Below are 23,770 nucleotides of genomic sequence, written 5' to 3'. Positions count from 1 at the left end.
CATACAGAGCTAGAGACAGAAAAGGAGAGACAGGGACACAGACAATGCCCTCTTATGAAGGTGCTATTCCCGTCATGAGGGTACCACCCTCATCACATCTAAACCTAACAACTCCCAAAGGCCCGTCACCAAATACTGTTACAGTGGGGGTTATGGCTTCAACATATGAATTATGAAAGGGGGTACAATTCAGCCCATAGCACTATATAAGACGTTAATGTTAGGGGAACTGGAGTGAAGAATATACAGGAACTTGCTGTACTATCTTTGGAGCTTTTCTATAAATCTAAAATTATTCAAAGGTTGTTTTAAGTGAAAAAAATCAAGGTAAGAAGACTTAAAGGTGCTGGTGAGGATACTTCAGATCATCAATCACAGGATAAAGCTGGGTTAAAAGGGAGATGATGCCTGGCTGGTGTAGCTCAGTGGATTGAGCGTGGGCCTGAGAACCAAAGGACCATGGGTTTGATTCCCAGTCAGGGCACATGCCTGAGTTGCAGGCCAGTTCCCAGCAGGGGACACACGAGAGGCAACCACACATTGATGTTTCTCTCCCACTCTCCTTCCCTTCCCCTCTAAAGATAAATAAATAAATCTTTTTTAAAAAGGGAGATGGTGATGGAATTGCAATGCTGGGAAAAACAGGATCAAGGTTCAATGAAGCTTAAAAACAGGTTTAGTTCACCATCAGTGATATTTTTATTTCCCTTAAGGAATATAGAATATTAAAAGCTTAAGTACAATGGAGTGTCCTTCGTTAAAATTGAGTAAAGAAGAGGAGTAGTCTGGTGAGGAAGTAGAATAAAATGTCAGAGGAGTAAAAAAGGGAAGATTTTTCCTTGAGAAAGGGAGGTGGTCCAACGCTAGTGGTCGACACCAGCTAGTTTTTTCAAAGCTTCTCAATTTCTCTTAAACAATAAAATTATACTCCCAAATGTCAGTAGAAACATTTTATAACATTTTATTAGTCAGTCATTTAAAAGCCAAAAAATAGAATAAGACTGAAATTTCTATGTGTCTTTATACTAACATGAAGCACTGTAATTGCTGCCAAAATACAAAATACAAGCAAATAAAGACAACAGAGAAACCATGTCGTGTTATTTTAATAACGATTTCAATAGGAAGAAAACATAATGAAGAACACATGTCTCCTTGCAATTGTCTTTACATTGCACTTTACTTGGTTTCTCAAAATGAATGGCAATCTGTTCTCAATAACATATTTACATTTTAAATCCCACATGAGAAGTAGTTCAGCATACTTGCATAGTTGGATTTCTGGCTTTGTCACTTGCTGGCTATGGGAACTTGGGAAACTCAAACTCTCAGGGCCTCAAAGTACACATTTATAACATTATAATGATGGACAGTACAGTAGCCCTCCCCCTCCCCAGCCTTTATCTGTGCTTTTGCTTTCTGTGGCTTCAGTTACCCACGGTCAACCATAGTCTGAAAATATTAAATGGAAAATTCCAGAAATAAAGAATTCAAAAGTCTTACATTGCATGCTGTGCTGAGTAGTGCCCTATGATCTTATGTCTGGGATGTGAACCAACCCTTTGTCTATCCACAGTGTAAATACTCCTCACCTATCAGTCTCTTTGTAGCTGTCTCAGTTATCACGTCGACTGGCAGGGTATCACAGTGCTTATGTTCAAGTAACCCTTATTTTACTTACTAATTGCCCCAAAACACGAGAGTAGTGATGATGAAAATTTGGATATGGAAATACAAGCCAAAAAGTGTATGTATGCACAGGAAAAGACATAGCGTGTGTGTGTGTGTGTGTGTGTGTGTGTGTGTGTGTGTGTGTGTAGTGCAGACATACACTGGGGATCTTGGAATATGTCCCCGACAGATAAGGAGTACAGCTACTATACTTAACCTCTCTTATGAGATTATCTTCATGTTTAAATTAAAGTAATACCCATAAGAGTGCTTTCCATGGCACCTGACACATAGTAAGTACTCGATAAAAAATAGCTAGTATTAGTATCATTAGTACTATTTTTTATTATTACTACTAATAAAATAATCAAGATAATTACCCTTCAAATCTAAAAACAAACCAGTTTTAGCAGAAGTGGGAGTACCAGACTAGCAATGATAGCAGGCTGAGGGGAAAGAATAGAGCACTGTATTTCAGAGGCGGCTAAGATGAAACCCAGCCTGTGGGCATGGCACTTTGTGGCTAAAGTGGCGTGAAGGTGAAGGTCATTGTTGGCAATTGAGGTCAAGAAATTGTGCAGAGGTTACTGTTGGTTATTAGGCACGTGATGCCTAATTATCTCTTAGAATGAGGACAGAAACTGAGGTGGGTGACTCAGTTGCAGAGATATGACTAGATGCAGGCGATACCTGGTAATATGGGTGAACAGATGAAATCTGGATACAAACACTACATATTGATATTGCTGAAGCGGTGTAATATTAAATATTTATATCTATAAGATTATTCCACAAATAGCAAATGTGAAATAAAATACCCAACATATACTGTTTTCAACCTCAGCATCAATCTCACTCTATAATTTCTCCCTCCCACATGCCACTGCCCCCACACATGGCAGCAGTACTCTTAGCTACTTGACAGGATGGTAGCTCCCCTGGGTTGCTTACTGAGATTCCATTTTTTAAATGTATTTTATTGATTATGCCATTATAGTTGTCCTATTCCCCCCTTCATTTCCCTCCCCCACCATTCCCCCCTTTAGTTTATGTCCATGTGTCACAAGTTCTTTAGATTCTATATTTCCCATACTATTCTTGCCCTCTCCCCTATTTTCTACCTACTGTCTATACTGCTTATTCTCTGTACCTTCTCCCCCCTTCTCCTCCTCCCACTCCCCTGTTGCTAACCCTCCATGTGCTCTCCATTTCTATGGTTCTGCTCCTGATCTAGCTGTCCTCTTAGTTTGCTTTTGTTTTAGGTGTGGTTGTCAATAACTGATTTTGCTGTCCTTTCACTGTTCATCTTTTTCATCTTCTTTTTCTTAGGTAAGTCCCTTTAACATTTCATATAATAAGGGCTTGGTGATGATGAACTCCTTGAATTTGACCTTATCTGAAAAGCATTTCATCTGCCCTCCCATTCTAAATGAAAGCTTTGCTGGATAGAGCAATCTTGGATGTAGGTCTTTGGATTTCATGACTTGGAATACTTCTTTCCAGCCACTTCTGGCCTCTTTTGAGAAATCTGCTGACAGTCTGATGGGAACTCCTTTGTAGGTGACTGTCCCCTTAGCTCTTGCTGCTTCTAGGATTCTCTCCTTCATTTTCATCTTGGCTAATGTAATTATGATGTGCCTTGGTGTGTTTCTTCTTGGGTCCAACTTCTTTGGGACTCTCTGAGCTTCCTGGATTTCCTGGAAGTCTATTTCCTTTGCCAGAATGGGGAAGTTCTCCTTTATTATTTGTTCAAATAAGGTTTCCACTTGTTCTTCCTCTTCCCCTTCTGGTACCCCTATGATTCAGAGATGTTAGAACATTTAAAGAGGTCCTGGAGGTTCCTAAGCCTCTCCTCATTTTTTGGAATTCTTGTTTCTTCATTCTTTTCTATTTGGTCTTTTTTTTCTTCCTTCTGGTCCACTCCATTGACTTAAGTCCCAGTTTCCTTTCCATCACTATTGGTTTCCTGTGCATTTCCCTTCATTTCACTTAATGTAGCCTTCATTTGTTCCTCTAATTTGTGACTAAAATCAACCAGTTCTGTGAGCATCCTGATCACCAGCGTTTTGAACTGTGCATTTGGTAGGTTGGCTATCCTTTGGTGGCTTAGAAGTATTGGTTCTGGAGCTGTTCTTGAGCCATAATGTTTTGGTCTGTTCCCGCCTGTTACATATGAGGGGCGGAGCCTTAAGTGTTCACCAGGGTGGGGCGACCCAGTCACTGGATTGTGACACTATATGTGGAGGTGGGGTCAGAGAGGAGCAATGGCGCTAGTTCCACACTGCCAGATTTTGGTCCCCTCTGCTGCTTCCCCCAAGCAAATTGGGCCCTTCTGGTGTTGGTTCCTGGGTGTGTGGGCCTGTGCACCCTCCAAGATCCTGTGGGTCTCTCCAACAAACTCTCTGTGAGCCTGGGAGCCTCTCCCGGCACCTCGACCCAAAAGTCCTTCCAATTGGTGTTTTCAGGCTCTAATTCCTATCACTGGGGCCCTAGCCTGAGCAGTCTGTCTCACTGCTCGCTCCTTAGCTTGGTTTATCTGCACTCGAATGTGTGACTGCAGTCAGCCAGCCGTCTTGCGCCCTCAGTGGGTCCACCCGTTGCCACCTGGGCTCCTGGGTCAGTCCGGCTGCTTTTTCCTGCCCGACCCCACTCTGCTACTGGCTCCGCCCCTCTTACTGGTCTGGCTGAACGGTTCATTGTTGTTGGACTTCCATACAGTTCAATTTTCTGTGTTTTGGTTGCGTTTTTGTTACTAAAACTTTGTTGTCTTTAAACTTGGTTGTGTGAGGAGGCACAATGTTTCCACCTACGCATCCATCTTGGCCAGAAGTCCTCCATTTGCATTCAGATCTCAGCTACCCTAACCCCTCATGCAATCTGGCTTTTGCTTCTTTAAGTGCAAAGTCTGATAAGGGATGGCTCACTTACAGCTTTCATATTTGAAGTAAAGGAAGCTTTATACAGAGTCTGACTTTTATCGATTTTCTGTGATAGAATAAGAGATTCAAACCATAGCTGATACCTGCCAAGACCTCAAGGGATCTGACTGGCTGTGCTTTTAAATCTAATTACACGCCACTTTTTTCTATGGCAACTTATAATTTTTTTTCAAAAATCTTTGAACATATTATTAAAGACCAGCTACTTTAAAAATTAGAGATAGTTAAGCACTGATCTATTCATAGAGTTCCTATACAGCTAAGAATGTTTATATCAAATGAAAAAAAAAAAACAGTACAGAAGAGCCATATATAGAAAGATTAAAAAAACCCAACTCTAGAAAGCAGGTCAGATGGACTCAAAGACCTCAATGAATGTAGGAGCAACATAAAGCCTTCTGCTGGGGAGCAAAGGTAGGAAGCAGTGCACGCCGTCAAGAACAAGGTCTTTTGCCGTCTGGCCTAAATGCTTGCCTCTAGTCTGGGTTCAGAGAAAGGTCCTGATCATTTGAACTGGTTGTCAATCAAAGTCCCTTTCATTTTTGCCTTCTTGGCTTCCAGTTCAGCCTGGGGAGGAAGAAAAGGTGTATGTCATGATACATGATATGAAATTCTTGTTTTCCTTCTTTATCACTACCTGCCCAAACACTCTCCGTCCATGCCCATTTAGTATACAAACTAGAATAGTAGTTCTACGCTCCTTATGAATCTCTAGCAACTGCTTTCTGACCTTTCTGCTGGTACGGCACACAGAAAATGATGACGCACAAGGCTGCGGTCAACGGTGGTCAGCACAGGCATCCCCCAGCCCCACGACTCCCAGAGGGCTGACATAATCAGTTGATATCACGGTGTACCAGTATCTTATTGTTGGTACAACAGGAAGAAAAACACTGTTCTAGAACAGCGCTACTTAGAGTTGTGTGGCCCAAGACCTGCTTCTTACTGGTGCATGCAAAATCCACACAAACATGGACAGTCAATATTCAGAGACTTTTACAGCCATTTGACAGAGTAATAATAAAATAAAATAATTTAATAAAAATAACTGAGACAAATCCATTTCATTGTATTTGATAAATTACAAATCTGCTCTTACAAATTGGAAATTAAAAAAATAATAATAAAGCACTAACCTTCACCTCAGAAAACTTGAGAAGCACTGCTCTAAAAACCACCACGGCAAAGTGAAGCGGCTCCCAAGACCTACCAGCTGTCACCGAAAAATCCTCCACAGTCACTGGGGCAGATTGGTATAGCTTTTAATAAGGCACTAACAAAATGCTGTCTAATTTTACAGAAATATCATAAGTAAATTATTATCAAGAAAACAAACATGTAGACACCATCACCTATGGGTGTGCACACTCTATGAGGAGCCCATGAAAAATGCAGGAACGGGTGGTGGAGTCAGGGCTTTAAGGAGCAACAAGCAGCCCCAGTGCTGGGCCTACCCATGGAGCACCGTGGTGTGCCATCACACCCTGGGAAAGAGCCCATAAACTTTGATCTGTAACTCCTGACCAAAAGTAGCAGATGAAAATAGCATTCTAGTTAGGACTGGCTAACAAGTACCATCATTTAGGGGCTGGATCCTGTGGTAACTACTCCAAAGCATGGTACGCCAAGAGTCACAGCCCAGGGCTAAACACCTGGCAGCTAAATATACTGGTAACCCCTGATGGATGTCCTAAAGATGTCCCTGACTACTGGAGGATCTTTCAGACCAAGCAATCCAAACAGTCCAGCCCAGCACCTTGCTACCACATGCCACTCACCAGCTCTTGCAGCCGCCTTTTGCTCATGCCTTTGCGCTCCAACTGTTTTTCAATTACTTTGGCATTCTGTGCATACGAGTCAGCAACTTCCCTCTGAGGGGAAAAAAGAAGTGTCATTAAACCAGCAGTCACACCAATGGGTAACAACAGAGACCGTAAGTACCAATTTGTACCAGTTAAATTATGAAATTATTACTAAAACGGCAGGGCTGTTCCCTTTCAACTCTGCAGCTTTTCAGTAATCCAGGAGAGGTCAGGTTTCAACTGAAATCATTTTAAAAGTCACAGATAACAGCCCTGGCTAGTGCGACTCAGTGGACTGAGTGTGGACTGCAACCCAAAGGGTCACCATTTCCATTCCCAGTCAGGGCACATGCCTGGGTTGCAGGCCAGGTCCTCAGTGAGAGGCATGCAAGAGGCAACCACACATTGATGTTTCTCTCCCTCTCTTTCTCCTCCCTTCCCTTCTCTAAAAATAAATAAAATGTTTAAAAACTAACCGATAACAGCTCTGTCAACATTATTATACTGAAGAACCATAAACATAATTGCCGCTACTGCTTAGGGCAGATTCATAAACCATCAGAGCCAGACAGGAAGGGACCTGAAATCGTTGAGCCCAGGAGTATTTAAACTAAAGAGGGATGAGGGATTTGACCCCTAAGATCTCTCAAAAACACAGAGTGACAGAAATAGCACTGATGAAGTGAAACTCCCTGGTTCTCATTTTATAGATGGTCCTGCGATTCGGGGACACAGGAACTAGCCAGTCTCATAGTTTCTTACCGGCAGAGCAAGGTTTACAAGCAGTCTCTGATTATTCCGCTGCTTGGATGCTCTCATTCTAGAGCCTTGTTCCTTTCACACCAACTCCCCCCCCCCACAGTTCAATTCCCTTGAGAGCAGAAGCACTTACAGCCTCAATCTCCTCTTCCTCTTCATCAATAGTTGACACAGTGACAGAGCTGAACTTGCCCATGTCTTTAGTCCGTTTGGTCATCATCACCTGGAGTCGCAGAAGAGGAGGAATCAGTCTAGACACAGCAAGAGGCTCTGTGAGCCCTGTGTGCATGTGAGCAGGTGCGCACATGCCTGGGTGCTGGGAAAGGTAGCCGTTGGGGGTGGACAGCCACCTCTTTGGGATAGGCTGGCCTATCTAAAAGTGCTAATACTTTTATTTGCTTTAGATTGTCCTAACATTGTCCATTAAGGTTTTTTAAAGTACATCTGAAAATTAGCCTGATTCATTCCATTTTAAATCTGGAAAAAGAAGAAATTTGAAAGGAAGTAAATGTGAATAAAAACCATACATTTCCGCCCTGGTGGGTGTGGCTCAGTGATTGAGCACTGGCTTGCAAACCAAAGGGTTACCCATTCCATTCCCAGTCAGGGCACACTCCTGGGTTGCGGGCCAGGTCCCCAGTAGCAGGTGCGTAAGAGGCAACCACACATAGATGTTTATCTCCCTCTCTTTCTCCCTCCCTTCCCTTCTCTATAAAAATAAGTAAACTCTTCAAAAAATACAGTTTCTAACTTTACTCATAGGGAAGCTGGAAGAAAGAAAAAACCAACACATTATTACATAAAAATGACATTCTCTTAATAAAGAATGTATTTATTCATAAAGGACAGTTTCTTATGCACTATAATCTTATTTTAAAATTTAGGGCAACATCTGTAGGTGTATTAACCAGTCTGTCTCTTTCAATGACAATTACCTTCTTAGGAGGCTCTTGCTTCTGAGTATATATATTCGTTTTTCCGAAACCCTGCCCAAACTTGACTACTGCTCCATCCACAATGAAGGTCACAGGAGCATTCTTCGGCTGGGACTGGTAGAAGAGTGGCAATCCACACCTGAGAAGCAGCAGCGTGAGTCACTGGGAAGTCTCAGAATGTAGATCCCCTAAGCGGGGATTTGTCAAATGTGCTGAGATTCCAGGAATATTTTTCTGTGTGGCATAAACTAAGGATGTGTTCCTTCCAATGTCTCCCCAAACTACTCAGTAAGAATCACTGAGGGTGCTTGTTCAAACTACTGATCAGATGCCTTCGCCCCACCCCCAGAAGGTCCTGATTCAGCAAATCTGGGGCGGAGGCGGGTAGCCTTAGTCTCTGTCATTTTCCTCAGCATCTCAAGTGATTCTTACCATCAGACAGATTTGGTAAATGCTGGCTCCTGCTACTGACTGCTTCCTGGTCAAAACTGCTGCCATTCTTCCCAGGTGCCTGGGTGACTAGTTTGCGGGTTTCATCTCGTTCTGTTTTGTTTCCACAGTGCTAAGAGGGAGTGTAAAGGCTCCGCTGCAGTGGTTGGCGCACAAATTCCTGTAGTAATCGTCCTACTTTCTTTGGCTGGTCATTCTTATACTTTTTCAGCTAAATGCGGGAGACTCGTAAGATCAGATAAAACCAATTTAATGAATCCAGTGTGGCTGTGAACTAAAAATACCTTCTTGGCCCTCTCCCTGCTTTACCCCTCCTTCTCTGAGTCTTCTGAGAGCCAAGATGTAACTGTTAATTATTGAAACAAGATTAAACTTACTATTGTTTAATATTCTATTAATCTAAAGCTAGAATATGTGTGTGTGTGTGTATTGCATTAAATAAACTTTCAGGTTTTATAAGTGGGCCTAGATTAAATTACACTATGTTACATTTACCATATGACCCAGTAACCTCACTCCAAGAGAAAACACATGTTCCCATCAAGATTTATACCAGAATGTTCATAGCAGCTCTATTTGTAATAGCCAAAACCATCAACAACTCAACTGCCCTTCAACGAGTGAATGCTGAACAAACTGGTGGAGCAGTATGCTTCTCAGCAATAGGGAGGAAGAAATTACTGATACACACAATAACTTGGATGATTCCCAAAAGCATTATGCTAAGTGAAAGAAACCAGATGTAACAGATTCAGGCTGTACAATATATAGTAAAACACATTTTGTAGAACTTACATAAAATTTTATAAAAGGCAAAACCACAGTTAACAGAAGGCAGATCAGTGATTGCCAGGGGAGGGGGTGAGGCAGGGGAGTAACCGCCAAGAGCTCATGGGGTACTAAGGATGTTCTGTATCACGGTAGTGGTGCTATTACATGACTGCAAGCTTTTGTCAAGACCCATCAAATGGTACACCGAAGAAGGGCAAATTTAGTTACGTATAAATTACACCTCGACTTTCAAAACTAATACTATATTTAAAACCCTATTTTTCTAGCCAGCTGGTCAGAGATGTTAACTTTGACTTGTCTCTTCCAGAAGCATATTGTTATTTGTGTAGAGATTATAAGGATAAAGATACAACAAAGGCCCTGGCTGGTGTGGCTCAGTGACTTGAGCACCAGCCTGAGAACCAAAGGGTCACCAGTTTGATTCCCAGTCAGGGCATGTACCTGAGTTACAGGCCAGGTCCCCAGTAGGGGGCATGCAAGAGGCAACTGATTGATGTTTCTTTCCCTCTCTTTCTCCCTCTCTTCCCCTCTGTTTAAAACTAAATAAATAAAATCTTTTTTAAAAAAGATACAACAGAGAATTGTATCCAAATAATTCTATTCCTGACACATTCTTGCCTCTAGTTGCTTACGTGCAGAGAAACCCACACTGTTCATACTTACTTTGCACACTTCTTCCTGTACTGTCGTTCGATGCCTTCAGGCCTGCACCCAAAACAACAGAAGTTAAAGCAAAAAGATATGAGCAAATCTCATAACCTACTAACATCACTATTTCATTTCTTCAAACGCTAAAAGTGTCTTTCGAAATTTGTCATCTGCTAGATCAACTGCTTATTAAACCCGTATTCATTTTAAAGCACCCGTTCCCTCTCCCAAACACTGACTAAGCCCCTAACAGGGGTCAGGCATCTCCCTGGCAAAGGAAGAGGAGGCGCAGTATTACAGTCCTAGCAGCCACCTTAGTTGCAGTAACAACAATAACAACAACAATAGAGGTAACTGATTATACAGCTTTTACTACGTGCCAGCAATTGTTCTAAAGTGTACATGTATTAACTCTGTTAATCGTTACAACAACCCTGTGAGGTAGGTCATGTCATCACTCCCATTTTACAGATGAGGGCTCCTAAGCACAAAGCAAATAAATGATTTGCCCAAGCTCACACAATGAGGAACTAGAATAGGTTGAATTCAAGCCCAGGCTATCAGATGCAGCAGCTCACAGAACACTGCCTTAGAGTGCTCCTTATCTAGGAGTTTCTTAGATAACCAACTCTTCCACCCATCCAGTTACTTAACAGAAACCCGGGACACATCCTGGATTCTGCACTTTCCCTTATCTCCCACACCCCTGCATGTGCAAATCCTGTGGCTTTTATCTCCAAATTAAAAAAAAAAAACCCTTAAACCAACAAGTTCTCCACCTTTCTTTCAGCACCTCAGCCCAGACCACCAGTATCTGTTCCCAGGACTATGGTCACAGCTTTCTGACTGGTCTCCCCACTTCCCCCACACATTGGTTTAAATATTTTTAAAAGCATTTATTTATTTTTAGAGAGAGGGGGATAGAGAAAGAGGAAGAGAGAAATGATGTGTGAAGATCAGTTGCCTCTCTCATGGCCCCCACTGGGAACCTGGCCCACAACCCGGGCCTGTGCCCTGACTGGGAATTGAATCAGTGACCCTTTGGTTCACAGGCCAGCGCTCAATCTATTGAGCCAGAGCAGCCAGGGCTATTTAAATTTCTTTCTTTTTTTTTATTTTTAGAGAGAGGGGAAGGGAAGGAGAGAGGGAAAGAAACATCAATGTGTGGTTGCCTCTCACACCCCGCTGCTGGGGACCTGGCCCACAACCCAGGTATGTGCCCTGACTGGGGATTGAACCAGTGATGCTTTGGTTCACAGGCCCATGCTCAATCCACTGAACTACACCAGCCAGGGCTAAATTTCTTAATAGACAATATGTGCACATGGTCTATACAGAGTATAAAATGAGAAGTAAATCTCCACCCACCCAGTTTTATTCCCCAGAAGTAAATACTGTTTCTGGTTTCTTCCATTGCTCTCAGAGATAGTGGATGATACAAACAAAGAATCCTCATTGACACATAGAGAAAATAGTTTTCTTTTGCTTTTTGGACAAGTGTAGCATACCTTATACTATCCTCTACCTCTTTGTTCAGTTAAAAATGTATCTTGGGCCCTGGCTGGTGTGGCTCAGTGGACTGAGTGCCAGCCTGTGAACCCAAGGCTTGCCAGTTTGGTCTGCAGTCAGGGCACACGCCTGGGTTGTGGGCTGGGTCCCCCAGTAGGGGGCACGTGAGAATCAACCACACATTGATGTTTCTCTCCCTCTCTTTCTCCCTCCCTTCCCCTCTCTCTAAAAGTGAATAAAATCTTTAAAAATGTATCTTGCCTAAAAAATATACACGTGATCCTTCCCCATCATTGATAAAGAACTGCTTCATTCTTTATAAGGTCTGTACTGTATTCCTTTGTATGGATGAACCAAATGTCTTTTACTTGTTGGATAAATTCCTAGAAGTGTATCCACTTTAAATTCTGATAGACACCACCAAATTACTCTGTAGAGAAGCTGAACCATTCACACTCCCGTCACCAATGTGAGACTTCCTGTGTCCCCACAGTCAACACAGTATGTTATTAAAGTACACTACTGCCAATCTTGCATGTGAAAAATGTGATCTCGTAACTTGTAATTCTTTGTTTTAAAAGAATGAAACAAGGCATTTTTCATATACTTGATAGGCATTTGTATTTTCTTTTTTGGGGGGTGAACTGTCAGGTCCTACCCTTTGTCTGTTGAGTCGTCTTTTTATTGTATATTAAGGAGACGTGCAAATGTTAAGGGGCTTTGCAAACATTTCTTCCCCAGTTTGTATTTGTCTTTGATTTTTTCCCCCCACGTGGAAATTTTAGATTTTTGTGTGATCAAAGAGATAGTGTGTGTATGTATGTTTGTATGTGTGTGTGTATGAGAGTGAGAGAGAGACAGAGACAGACAGACAGACAGTTAGGCCTTCCCTACTCTAAATTCATATCTAAAATAAAAATTCTGACTGCTTATTCTAGAATCTGCTTCCACTACTGTCTCACTCCAAATCATTCTGTAAATAAAGTCAACAGTGGCTTCCCTGCCCCGGTCAGGTGGCTCAGTTGGTTGGAGCATCGTTCCACACACCAAAAGGTCACGGGTTTGATTCCAGTCAGGGCACGTACCTAGGTCGTGGGCTGGTCGAGGCAGGTGTGGGAGGCAACTGATCAATGTTTCTCCCTTACCTTGATGTTTCTCTCTGTCTCTCTCCCTTCTCCTCTCTCTAAAATCACTGGGTGAGGATTTTTAAAAAAATTAAAGAGTGACATCCCGAGACACCCAGAATAAAATCCCAACTCCTTACCATGGCCTAGCAGACAGCAACTGAGCCCATAATCAGGCCCCTGCCTCATCTCATACATTCCCTCTCTCTCTTCCTATTGCACTAGCCACACAAGTCTTCCTTTTGTTCTTTAAAGCAACAGTGCTTTCCCACATCTCACCTTTCACACAGGCCCTTCTCTCTGCCTGGAGTGCTCTTCTTGCCATGCACTACAGCTGTGCCATTCTCATCTTTTTTGGTCTCAGTTCAGGTATCACCTACCCATAGAGGCTTTCTCTGACCACCTTTTCTAAGGGGTTCTCATGTGATTCTAGGTATGAGCCCTTTGTTTCATTCATATGACCTTTCATAATCATAATTACTCTATCTTTCCATCATCCCATTACATTGTAAGGTCCATGAGATAAAGAAATCAGTGGAGACCTTGCCTGTCTGTCTCACCGCTCTATCCCCAGAGCAGAACAAAGTACTGGAAACAAAATAGACATGCAGTAAATAATGGTTGAATTAATTATTTTAAGAATTCAGTTTAGTGAGGAAAAATATAATCATGGAAGTTCTTAAATAGAGGAATGCACGCAGTGTAATGGGGACACAGAGGTCGGAGCTGCCAATCTGTCCGAGGTAAGCATGGAAGGCTTCTTGAGGAGGTGATGTGTAAGCTGCCAGTCCTGATAGAATGTGGTGTTTTAGGCAAAACAGCACAGAATATTCAGAGAATTACAGTCTGTTACTAGCCCTTAAAAAAGGTGAAAGGAGTACTACATACCTCAAAGACAAAAAGATTTCAAGATTACAGTATGAACAACTGTACACCAACTAATTACATAACTGAGATGAAATGGACAAATCCTAGAACAGGATGACACAAACTACCAAAACTCACAGAGAAAGAAACAGAAAATCTAAATAAAACACAAGCAATCATAGAATAGATAAATGGCACCTGATTAAAATAAAAAACATTTGTGTTTCCAGGAATACTGTGAAGAAAGTGAAAAAGCAACCCCCAGAATGAGAAAAGATACAGTGGTGCTGCTTGGGGTATAACTGCGATGCTGCTGATCCCCACCATCTTTTTTTTTTTTTAAGATTTTATTTATTTATCTTTAGAGGGGAAGGGAAGGAGAGAGGGAGAGAAACATCAATGTATGGTTGCCTTTCATGCGTCCCCTGCTGGGAACTGGCCTGCAGGGAACTGGTCTGCAACCCAGGCATGTGCCCTGACTGGGAATCGAACCGCGATTGTCTGGTTCGCAGGCCTGTGCTCAATCCACTGAGCTACACCATGATCCCCACCATCTTTAACACTTTGCCCCTCTGCTGACAAGTATTACTTATGTTGCGTGTGCTCCCATTTGCTGACATCACTGGACTAGGGCACTAGCAATATTTTTCATTTTGTGTACCCCACCTGGTTCCCACTGGCATTCTAAACTCAACCTCAGCCTGAAGGAAAAGAGTCAGCATGTAACTGACTTCTAGAACCCTAAAGGCAGCCAATCTTGTAAGCTGGAGCTTTCAAAGCACAGGAATATCAAAGGGGGCCGGACATTTCTCAGTGAGTTGATCTTCAAGCACCTATGACGAATGGGATGTTGTCAAATTCATAAAAATTGATCAAGTATAAGGCAGGTTCTTGCTCTCAAAAAATTCAACTTTTTGATATATATTGAGGCTCTAATGTAAATGAGACAAGGCTTTTAAGTGCTATGATTATTAAAAAGTGATTAATGAGCCAAATATTTAAACTAATTGTCCTTGGTTGTCTTTCTTACCTTTCATCACTAGGAATATATGCAATAGGGAAGGCCAAAAACAAAACCAAATGTTCTTCCTGGTTGTGGTAGACAACCTCTAGGTTGGCCCCCAATGACCTTTGCACCCTGGTATTGCTACCCTTGTAGTTTCTTCCCACAATGAACTGGGCTGATGTGTGAACCAATAGGACACTGCAGAAATCATAGTGTCTGAGTTCTGAGTCTTAGACATAAAAGACACTGCAGTTTCTGCCGTGCTCTCACTTAGATTACTCACACTGTGGGAAGCCAGCTGCTGTGTCATGAGGATGCTCAAGCTGCCCTCTCTGGAAGATCCCTGTGGTGAGGAACTGAGGCTTTGCCCCAAATGTTAGCACTCAGCTGCCAATCACGCCAGGGAGCCACCGAGGAAGTGGAAACTCCAAGCACCAATGAAAACTTCAAATGACGGCACCCATCGTCAATCTTTCAACCACAGCCTCAGGAGAGACCAGAACTATCCCCCTAAGCTGCTCCTGAATTCCTGACCCGCAGAAACTATACGAGATGACAAATGATTTTCAGTTGTTTAAAAAAAAAAATCAAGCGCATACCAGGAAATAAGAACAAAGAGGCAGGCCAAGGCTAGATCATAGAGAGCCTTCAGGCTTAGATTTTATCCTGCTAACCAGGATTTTTTTTTTCAAGTTGTGCTCTGCAATAATGATCCCTAAATGAAACTGGATAGGGGAAGGGAAGGAGTCCTTAATGAGTTGGGCTGAAATCTTCTCCAATCAGAGTGGCATCCTGCTTATTTACACTTTTGGGTATGAATTGCATCTGAAGAAAGGATTCAATGTCTAAAAAATGTTTGAGAGGCACCGCTGTGGGTCATGAAGAGTCACTGAAAGATCTGAAGCAGGAGATTGGCATAATGTGCGTTTGAGATCATTCAGGCAGAACGAGGGTAAAACCAAAGACAAAAGACCAGGTAAAGAGTCCACTTCAACAGCCCAAGCAAGCGATGATGGGAACTGGAACGATGGTAGTGTAGCGGGGGTGGGCGGGAGGCAGCAGCCAAGAGATTAGAAGGTAGAACTGACAGTACGCGGTGAGTGGGTGTGTGCCGGGGATTGAAGTGGTGCAGGGATGGGTGAGAGGAACACAGGACAAGCTCCCAGACTTCTGCCTCGGGCCACTGCATGAAAGGCGGCATCATCACAGGAGGAGGAAACAGAAGGAATTGTGTGGGGCTGATAGTTACAGAGACCTGACTGCAGTGGCTTCAACACAACAGTTTGTTCTCATGTGAAAGAAGTCTGGTCCTGGCAGGGGTCCAGAGCCCAGAATAGCATGGCAAAAGCTTTGCGATTCTTGTGGCCTTTCCTTCCCAGTCCTAAATGGCTGCCAGTGCTCCAATGATCAAGCCTGTTTTTCAAAAAGCAGGAAGAAATAAGAGTAAAAAAGGTTTTCCTTGGAAGCCCCATCCAACAACTTCTACTTCCATCCCTTTTACTTGGACAAAGCTAAGTCACATTGAGAATCTTAAGAGGTTTTTTTGGGGTGTGGACTGGAATATGTACCCTAACTTTATAGACACTAGCATATAGGACGGTATGAGAGAAGATCTGGAGTGGAGCTGAGTGAACCGATCTGCAATATTTTCCGCTTTAAAGAAATGATGAGTTTGGCCTTTGTTAGGGTGGATCTGAGGTAGAACATCAGGCGAGGAGGTAGAGTGGGCAGTTAGATATACAGTTTTAGGCACAGGACAAAAACATAGGCAGATCTAGATTTTGTGAGTCATCAGCATATACGTGTAACTGATGCCATGAAAGGTGGTGAGAATGTCCAAAGACAGTATCAAGAGAGAGAAAGAGAGAAAAAAATCAAGGCCAGAGCCCTGGAGAAGACCAACATTTAACAGGCAGGCAGAAAAATCCAGAAGACCGAGAAAGCCAAAGTATAAGGAGAATCACAAGAGCAAGTTCACAGAAATCAAGGACGGAGAAAGCATCAAGGGAGGGGCATGGGCAACAAAGACACAGACAGAAACTCACCCACTGATTTGCACCTGGGGGAGTGGCAAATGATGAAAAGAGAGGACTAGGGAACAACAGTGTCAAAGAAGAGGTACTTTTTAAAAAATTATTTCTTTATTTTAGACAGAGGGGAAAAGAGGGAGAGAAACATTGATTAGCTGCCTCTCGCATGCACCCCGACCCAACCTGCAACCCAGATTTGTGCCCTGACCAGGAATCGAAGCAGTGACCTTTCCCTTTGCAGAACAATGTCCAACCAACTGAGCCACACTGGCCAAGGCAAAGAAGAGGTACTTTGGAATGGAGAGACTTGGAGGTGGAAAGTGATGGGTTCCAGGACCTGTGTTGGGCAGACTGCTATATTTTCAGTAACTGGTACTCCCACACTCAGCAGGCTACAGAAGAAGGGTAAGGAGCAGGCCGAAATTCCACCCTGGCCAGCTGGGGAGCACACTAGACTGGTCATGACTAGAGCAGGAACCCTATCCACCAAGGAGGAGTTTACCATGCCTTGTCGGTAAACTCTAAGAACTCTATGGCTCAACAGAGTCACTTGGCCAGAAGCCTCAGGCCTGGGACGTACCCAACACTAAAGCTGGGCCTGAAGCTGGCTCACTTCCAGGACCAGGCTGACTGGATTCCAGGGTTTGTACGTCAGCCAAGGACCACACAATTTTCTGGCCTAAAACTGGGGACATCCGTGTTACAGTGTCATAGGAATCTGTGGCCTAGTTGCATTATAGATTACTTTCTGTACTAACTAAATAATATATATTCTTTCTATATATAATATATATACTACTATTATGTAGTAGTATATATAATATACAACATATGTAATATGTCATGGAAATACATAATTAATCATTTATTTTTTTTATTAAATTTTATTTAGTTACTTTTCAAGTACATTTTTTTTTAATCTATTTCTCCCATCCCACCCCACCCCCCTGCCCGGTCTCCCCCCTCCCTCTCATTTCCCCCCCCCCCAGTCCTCATCTCTGTGTCTTTCATACTTGTTCCTCCAAATCCCTCCCCCCTTTTCCCCTTAAGTTCCCTTCCCTCTCCCCTCTTGATCCTAAATATAGTTAATAATTTTCAGAATTAGAAACCGAAATAAAGATTAATAGAGGGAGAAAAAGCACGAGAAGGAATTAGCTTTAGATAGGGCATGTCATTTATAAACCTTTCTATGCACCATAACGAAGTGTTCCTCTGATATTGCCTGTGAATATCATAAGTTTCCTTACAATTTGTGCCCCTGGGTGTATCTGGTATATAACCAAAATCATCTTCAACTGCACAATTCTGGAAGCCCAGTTGTCACACTAGTGCTTGATTTCCTACTGAATGTCCCCTAGCAGTGGTTAATAACTTTTTTCATTAGTGTGGGCTGATACCAGTTTGGTTTCTTAAATAAACATCGATAGATACCAGCCTGTAGCTTTCTCTAGTTTGACACTCAAATGTAAGCTTCACAAGGGCAGGGTCCTTGCTTGTTTACTGGTTGTACTGGGTTGGACAGTGACCCTTTAAAAAGGAATATCCTTGCCCTGGCTGGTGTAGCTCAGTGGATTGAGCGCGGGCCTGCGAACCAGACAATTGCGGTTCAATTCCCAGTCAGGGCACATACCGGGGTTGCAGACCAGTTCCCAGCAGGCCAGTTCTCAGCAAGGGACGCAGGAAAGGCAACCATACATTGATGTTTCTCTCCCTCTCTCCTTCCCTTCCCCTTTAAAGATAAATAAATAAAAATCTTTAAAAAAAAAGGAATATCCTTCCAGGACCCTCAGGATGTGGCCCCATTTGAAAAAAGGGTTGTTGAAGATGTAATTAATTAAGATGAGGTCATGCAGATGAGTAGAATGTGCCCTACTCCGATATGACTGGTGCCCTTAGGAGAACAGAAGAAGCAGAGACAGAGACCCAGAGGGAAGCCCGTATGATGATGCAGACGGGTATCACAGTGATGTATCTACAAGCCAAGAAATGCCAAGGATGGCTAGAAAACACCAGAAGCTAGGAAGGGGCAAGGAAGGATTCTGCCCTAGAACCTTCAGAGAGTGAGCATGGCTCTGCTGACACCTTAATTTCAGACTTCGAGCCACCAGAACTGCAAAACAATTAATTTGTATTGTTTTAAGCCACCCAGTTTAGCAAACTAATCTACTAGAATATCCCAAGTTTCTAGGGCAGTACATGGCACTTGGTAGGTAAGAGATAAAAAAAAATGAAATATTTGATGAATGAATGGCTAGATGGACGGACTTTTTTTTTAAAGATTTTATTTATTTATCTTTAGAGGGGAAGGGAAGGAGAGAGGGAGAGAAATATCAATGTATGGTTGCCTCTCGTGTGTCCCCTAATGGGAACCGGCCTGCAACTCAGGCATGTGCCCTGACTGGGAATCGAACTGTGATCCTTTGATTTGCAGGCCCACACTCAATCCACTGAGCTATACCAGCCAGGGGGATGGACTTTTAAATTCTCTAGAATTAACCTCTCTCTGGCATCCAGCACCTGTTGATGGCCATGCACACGCACTTCTTAAAACTCTGTCCTCTCCTGTTTTCCACACCACCAGGTTCTGCTGGTTCTGTTCCAGTTACTCTGTCTGGTTTTTAAATGCGAGTGCTTCCCAGGATTGTATCTTCAATCCTCTCTTTTTTTTTTCCTCCACAATCTTTCCATGTAATTTTATCCCTTCCCAGGCTTCAATTCTCCACATACACCAAGGACTCCCAAATCTACAAGAGATCTACCCATATCACTCCTCTGATTTAAAAAAGGAGATGGTTATTGCCTACAGATCTGAACTGGCCCACTTCAGCATTTTATTGTCCTCACCCCAGGATTCCAGTAGGGTGCCCTGGGTTCTAGTGGAAAAAAAAAACCCTACTCAAATTTCCAAAGCATACATATTTGATGCATTTAACGTTTCCATATTCCCTCCATCTGGAATGCTTCTCATTCCCCTCATCTACTTTGTGAAATCCTAGTTCAAGGCCAAACACAAAGTCACCATCTATTTCTACTTCTCCTGACCACCATTCAGGCAGGGTGAGCCACTCCTATCTGTTTTCCCATAGTCTTTTGTTCAGTACACCAGTATTTCATCATATCATTAAAGGTAGCCTGTTCCCTCACTGAGCCATGCACTATTTAATGGTAAGGATGGCACTTTATTCATCTTCGCAGATGCAGTCCCTAAATCAGTGCCTGTACATAACATGCTCCAAGACATTACAGGTTGAATGACCTCATTCTACTTGAAAAAAAAATCCCCCAAATTACAGCTCTCAAATGGCAATAGAATCGCATCCCAGCACCATTTCAACAAAACACAACAAAGATACTGCTGCATTAACAGAAGTTAGAGATCTACCGCGAACATCACTGTTTTGGGCCCAAATGGATAACCTTTTTGACACTAGATAGAGTATTTATAGTCTCAGAACTAGGCCCAAACACAATAAGAAAATCCCATACAGAGAATATCAACCTCTTACCTGCGAAGATACATAGTTTCCTCGTCTTCTGTGTTACAGAACTTGTGGGCATGTTTGGCAGCATCAATCACCCGGGACCGATCCCGGGGCCTCATCGGCAATTTCTCTAACTGACAGTCTGAAGTAATGGAGAAAGATTTGATTATTAGAGTCACTGAAAATTACCCTGAGGCAATCAGAAGTTTTTGGGGGTGGGGGGCCTAGCACCAAAATTTTTACTATAATAACTATACTTATTGAAACCTATCGTTGAATTTTCCAACTAAAAGTGACTTTGTGTCAGGAGACCTGGATTTTAGTCCCAGCTCTGTTACATACACCCTGTAGAATGGTATTTAAAGCTTGGGAATGGATGAGATCACTTAGGGAGTGAGTACAGATTGAGAACAGGTGACAGGACTGAGTCCTAGGGCCTTGCAAGGCCTAAGTTTGAGACAGAAAAAGGAACCAGACACTGAGAAGGGGCAAAATGGAGGTAGGAGAAAATCAAGAGAGCGGGGAGTCATGGAAGCAAACGAAAAAACTGTTTCAAGAAGGATGGAGTGCTCATCTCTGTCAAATGCTGCTGAGAATGGGGACTAAAATGACCACTGGAACTGGTAATATGTTCAGTTATTAACGTTGACAAATGTGGTTTAGATGGCGAGGTGGGAAGGAAGGCCTGTCTCAAGTGAGGTCAAGTGGCAAGTGAGGATGCAGAAACAGCCAATACAGGCAAGCCTTTTTAGAAGTTTGCTATTTATTTATTTATTTATTTATTATTTATTTTTAGAGAGAGGGGAAGGGAAGGAGAAAGAGTGGGAGAGAAACATCAATGTGTGGTTGCCTCTCATGTGTCCCCTACTGGGGACCTGGCGGGCAACCCAGGCATGTGCCCTGATTGGGAATCGAACACACAGGCCTGTGCTCAATCCACTGAGCTACACCAGCCAGGGCGAAAAGTTTGCTATTTTTTAAAAAGCAAAGAAATGGGGTTATAGTTGGAGGAGAACGTAGGATCAAGGAAGGATTTTATTTTCATTGACGATAAGAGCTACTGGGGTATCCGGAAGCGGAGTGAGAGGAGGGGAAATAAGGTGTACTGTTTCTGAAAGAGAAATTAGTTTTAAGGAGGGGGGTCTGGATATAGAGTTACAAGGTTAACAGACGTGTAGGGAGGATGTTGATGCAGAGGGAAAGCCCACTAATCTTCAAATAGATGTGGCTCCCAGATCACACAGCCTGAGAAAAACTGTACTGAAGAACCGGAAGTTTGCTCCTTGCAGCGCCCTGGGCCGCCCACCAGCTCCCCACTACATACCCAGCACGAGAACCATCTGGCCGCACAAACAGTAGTAGACGTGGAGGGGCTTCTCGCCGTCGTCATACTCCTCCCGGTCCCGAGTGTCGGAACAGACAACTGACCGGGACACAACTTTAGGCATGGTTCACAGGTGACACCTAGAAAACGCCAAACGCCAAAACTGAGGGTCGCGCAGAAGTGACGTCACAGACGCGCGTCGAACCTATCCCCTACTGTAACAGCTAAGCTGCTGTCAGTAGCTGTCACGCGGACTTCCGGGCTGTCTCATTAGGCTAATAAGTTCGGGGGCGTCCAGAGCCTCCCAGAACCTCCTTTGCCTTGGCCGTTAACTGTGACGGTTTTACTTGGAACACCTTTAACCTTATTTAAATTATTTCTATTTCTTTCCATGTATGCGTATGTATATGCCTATATATTTGTATATAAAATCGGATAAAATAAAGAACTATATTTAACCAATAGGCTTAATACAGATTTTAGGTGTGCCTCTGTGATTTTAATGGCTGTATTCAGGATGAGTACCTAATGAAGTTGAGACATCTTTTTTAAGCTGAGATATAATTCGCATAATGTAAAATATAAAGTGTGCGATTCAGTGGGTTTCTTTTCTTTTTTCTTTTTTAGTATATTCACAAATAGTACAATCATCACTGTTATCTAATTTCAGAAATTTTCATCATCCCAAAAAGAAATCCCATTTGATTAGCAGTCACTCCACACCTCTTTCCAGGACCCCGGCAACCCTCATTTACTTTTGGTTTCTATGGGTTTGCCTCTTGTGGACATTTCATGTGAATGAAATAATACAATATGTGGCTGTTGGAGTCTGGCTTCTTTCACTTAATATACTGTAATGCTTTCAGTAAAAAGTAGTGATGAATCAATAAAATGGAATTTCATTCCTTTTTATAGCTGAATAATATTTTGTTGTATGAATATACCACATTTTGTTTCTTCATTCATCAGTTGATGGACATTTGCACTGTTGCTAGTTTTTGCATATGACTGACGCTGCTATGAACACTGGTGTACAAGTTTTTGTAAGGACATATGCTTTTAGTTCTCTTTGGTATATACTTAGGAGTGGAATTGCTGGGTCATATAGTAACTTGATGTTTAACCTTTTGAGGAACTGCCAAGAGTGTTTTCCAAAGTAGCTTTACCATGCCTACCAGGAATGTATCTATAGGGGGCTTCTGATTTCTTCACTTCTTCACCAATAATTATTTATGTCTGTCTTTCTGATCATGGCCATCCTGGTGGGTGTGAAGTGGTAGCTCATTGTGGTTTTGATTTCCCTTTCCCTGATGCCTAGGGACGTTGAGTACTTTTGATGTGTATTTATCATTTATATATCTTCTTTGAAGAAATGTCTATTCAAATCCTTTGCCCGTTTTTAATTGGGTTATTTCTCATTTTGTTGTTGAATTGCATAAGTTGTTATATATCTTGGATACTAGACTCTAGTCATATAAATGATTTGCAAGCAGACATATCTTAATGATACTGTTTGCCACAGGTATAAGGGAACGTCTTCCGTCTTTCCTTTCCCCAACCCAGAAACTCTCTCAGAATACTTTTTGTGGAGGACAGAATCCTGGAGCCATCCAGAATAAGGACAGTGAGACAGTTTACATTGAATGCCTTCAATAATCCAAGTGATGATGACAAAATAGTGGATTTTTAAGAGAATTTACTGAAGATAGCAGGAGCTTACTACTAGAAAATTAACTGGTTGGCTGGAAGAAGTTTTGTGTTCAAGATACAGAAGATGTAAATGGATGGGAATTTAAAGCGATCTGCTAGCCCTCAAACAAACATGAGTTAAATAAAGTATAAAAGACATATCAATGCATGTCTTAAAGAATCACAGTATTTACTCCTACATCTTAGTCCAATGTCATCCCTATGATTCTATGTTATTCAGTATTTATTGATCTTCTACTGTAGTCATCAATTATAAATAGTCTCACTCACTCATGTGGCTTAGTCTAGTGCAGAAGTGGGTAAACTTTTCCTGAAAAGGGATAGAGAATAAATGTTTTGGGTTTTTAGGGCCAAGAGGTAACATCAAGAACATTAGGTAGGTACTAGTATAACAAGGGAGAAAACATAGTTCCACAAATATTTATTGATGAAATTCAAAATATAATAATCAAGTATATATATATATATATATATATATATATATATATATGTAATACAGGTCTACTAATGAGAAGAATGGCATTGTTTGATGGAGGGATAACATCTCACTTAACTAGGGTTCAAAGTGAATGTTCCCTATCATCAAAATCAGCTACAATCTCAATACACCTTCAATGACTTTAAAATTGTTTTATATAGGATTAATTTGACATTTTTAAGAACCTCATTATTACTTTGTAATAAGTTTACAACTTGATTTTTTAAAGTCAAATGCATGTACC

At 42.2% G+C, this 23,770-nt stretch overlaps 1 protein-coding gene across 1 annotated transcript; it reads right to left on the bottom strand.

The window, feature by feature from the left end:
* Nucleotides 1-935: 935 nt before the first annotated feature.
* STEEP1 (STING1 ER exit protein 1) lies at nucleotides 936-21,505 on the bottom strand. The gene is made up of 8 exons (XM_053669754.1): nucleotides 21,339-21,505; nucleotides 20,039-20,156; nucleotides 10,012-10,053; nucleotides 8,107-8,245; nucleotides 7,305-7,394; nucleotides 6,389-6,481; nucleotides 5,108-5,177; nucleotides 936-5,055 (listed from the first exon to the last, which is right to left on the bottom strand). The coding sequence occupies exons 1-7, from the start codon at nucleotides 21,460-21,462 to the stop codon at nucleotides 5,115-5,117; spliced, it is 669 nt and encodes a 222-aa protein (XP_053525729.1). The 5' UTR covers nucleotides 21,463-21,505; the 3' UTR covers nucleotides 936-5,055; nucleotides 5,108-5,114.
* Between the last annotated feature and the right edge of the window lie 2,265 nt (nucleotides 21,506-23,770).

The sequence above is a fragment of the Artibeus jamaicensis genome, unplaced genomic scaffold, assembly GCF_021234435.1.
Source record: "Artibeus jamaicensis isolate MK-2021 breed Jamaican fruit bat unplaced genomic scaffold, CSHL_Jam_final contig_1686, whole genome shotgun sequence".
Taxonomy (NCBI): Eukaryota; Metazoa; Chordata; class Mammalia; order Chiroptera; family Phyllostomidae; genus Artibeus; species Artibeus jamaicensis.
The sequence above is the reverse complement of the archived record's forward strand: the minus strand, read 5'-3'. Positions and strand labels throughout refer to the sequence as shown.

Excerpts from the sequence above, each read along its gene's own strand:
- STEEP1 (XM_053669754.1), bottom strand. The coding sequence starts at position 21,462 with ATGCCTAAAGTTGTGTCCCGGTCAGTTGTCTGTTCCGACACTCGGGAC. Across the intron at positions 20,157-21,338 it reads CCAGATGGTTCTCGTGCTGG|ACTGTCAGTTAGAGAAATTG; the intron begins GTATGTAGTGGG and ends CCATTACTTCAG. Across the intron at positions 8,246-10,011 it reads TACAGGAAGAAGTGTGCAAA|GTGTGGATTGCCACTCTTCT; the intron begins GTAAGTATGAAC and ends GCTGCTTCTCAG.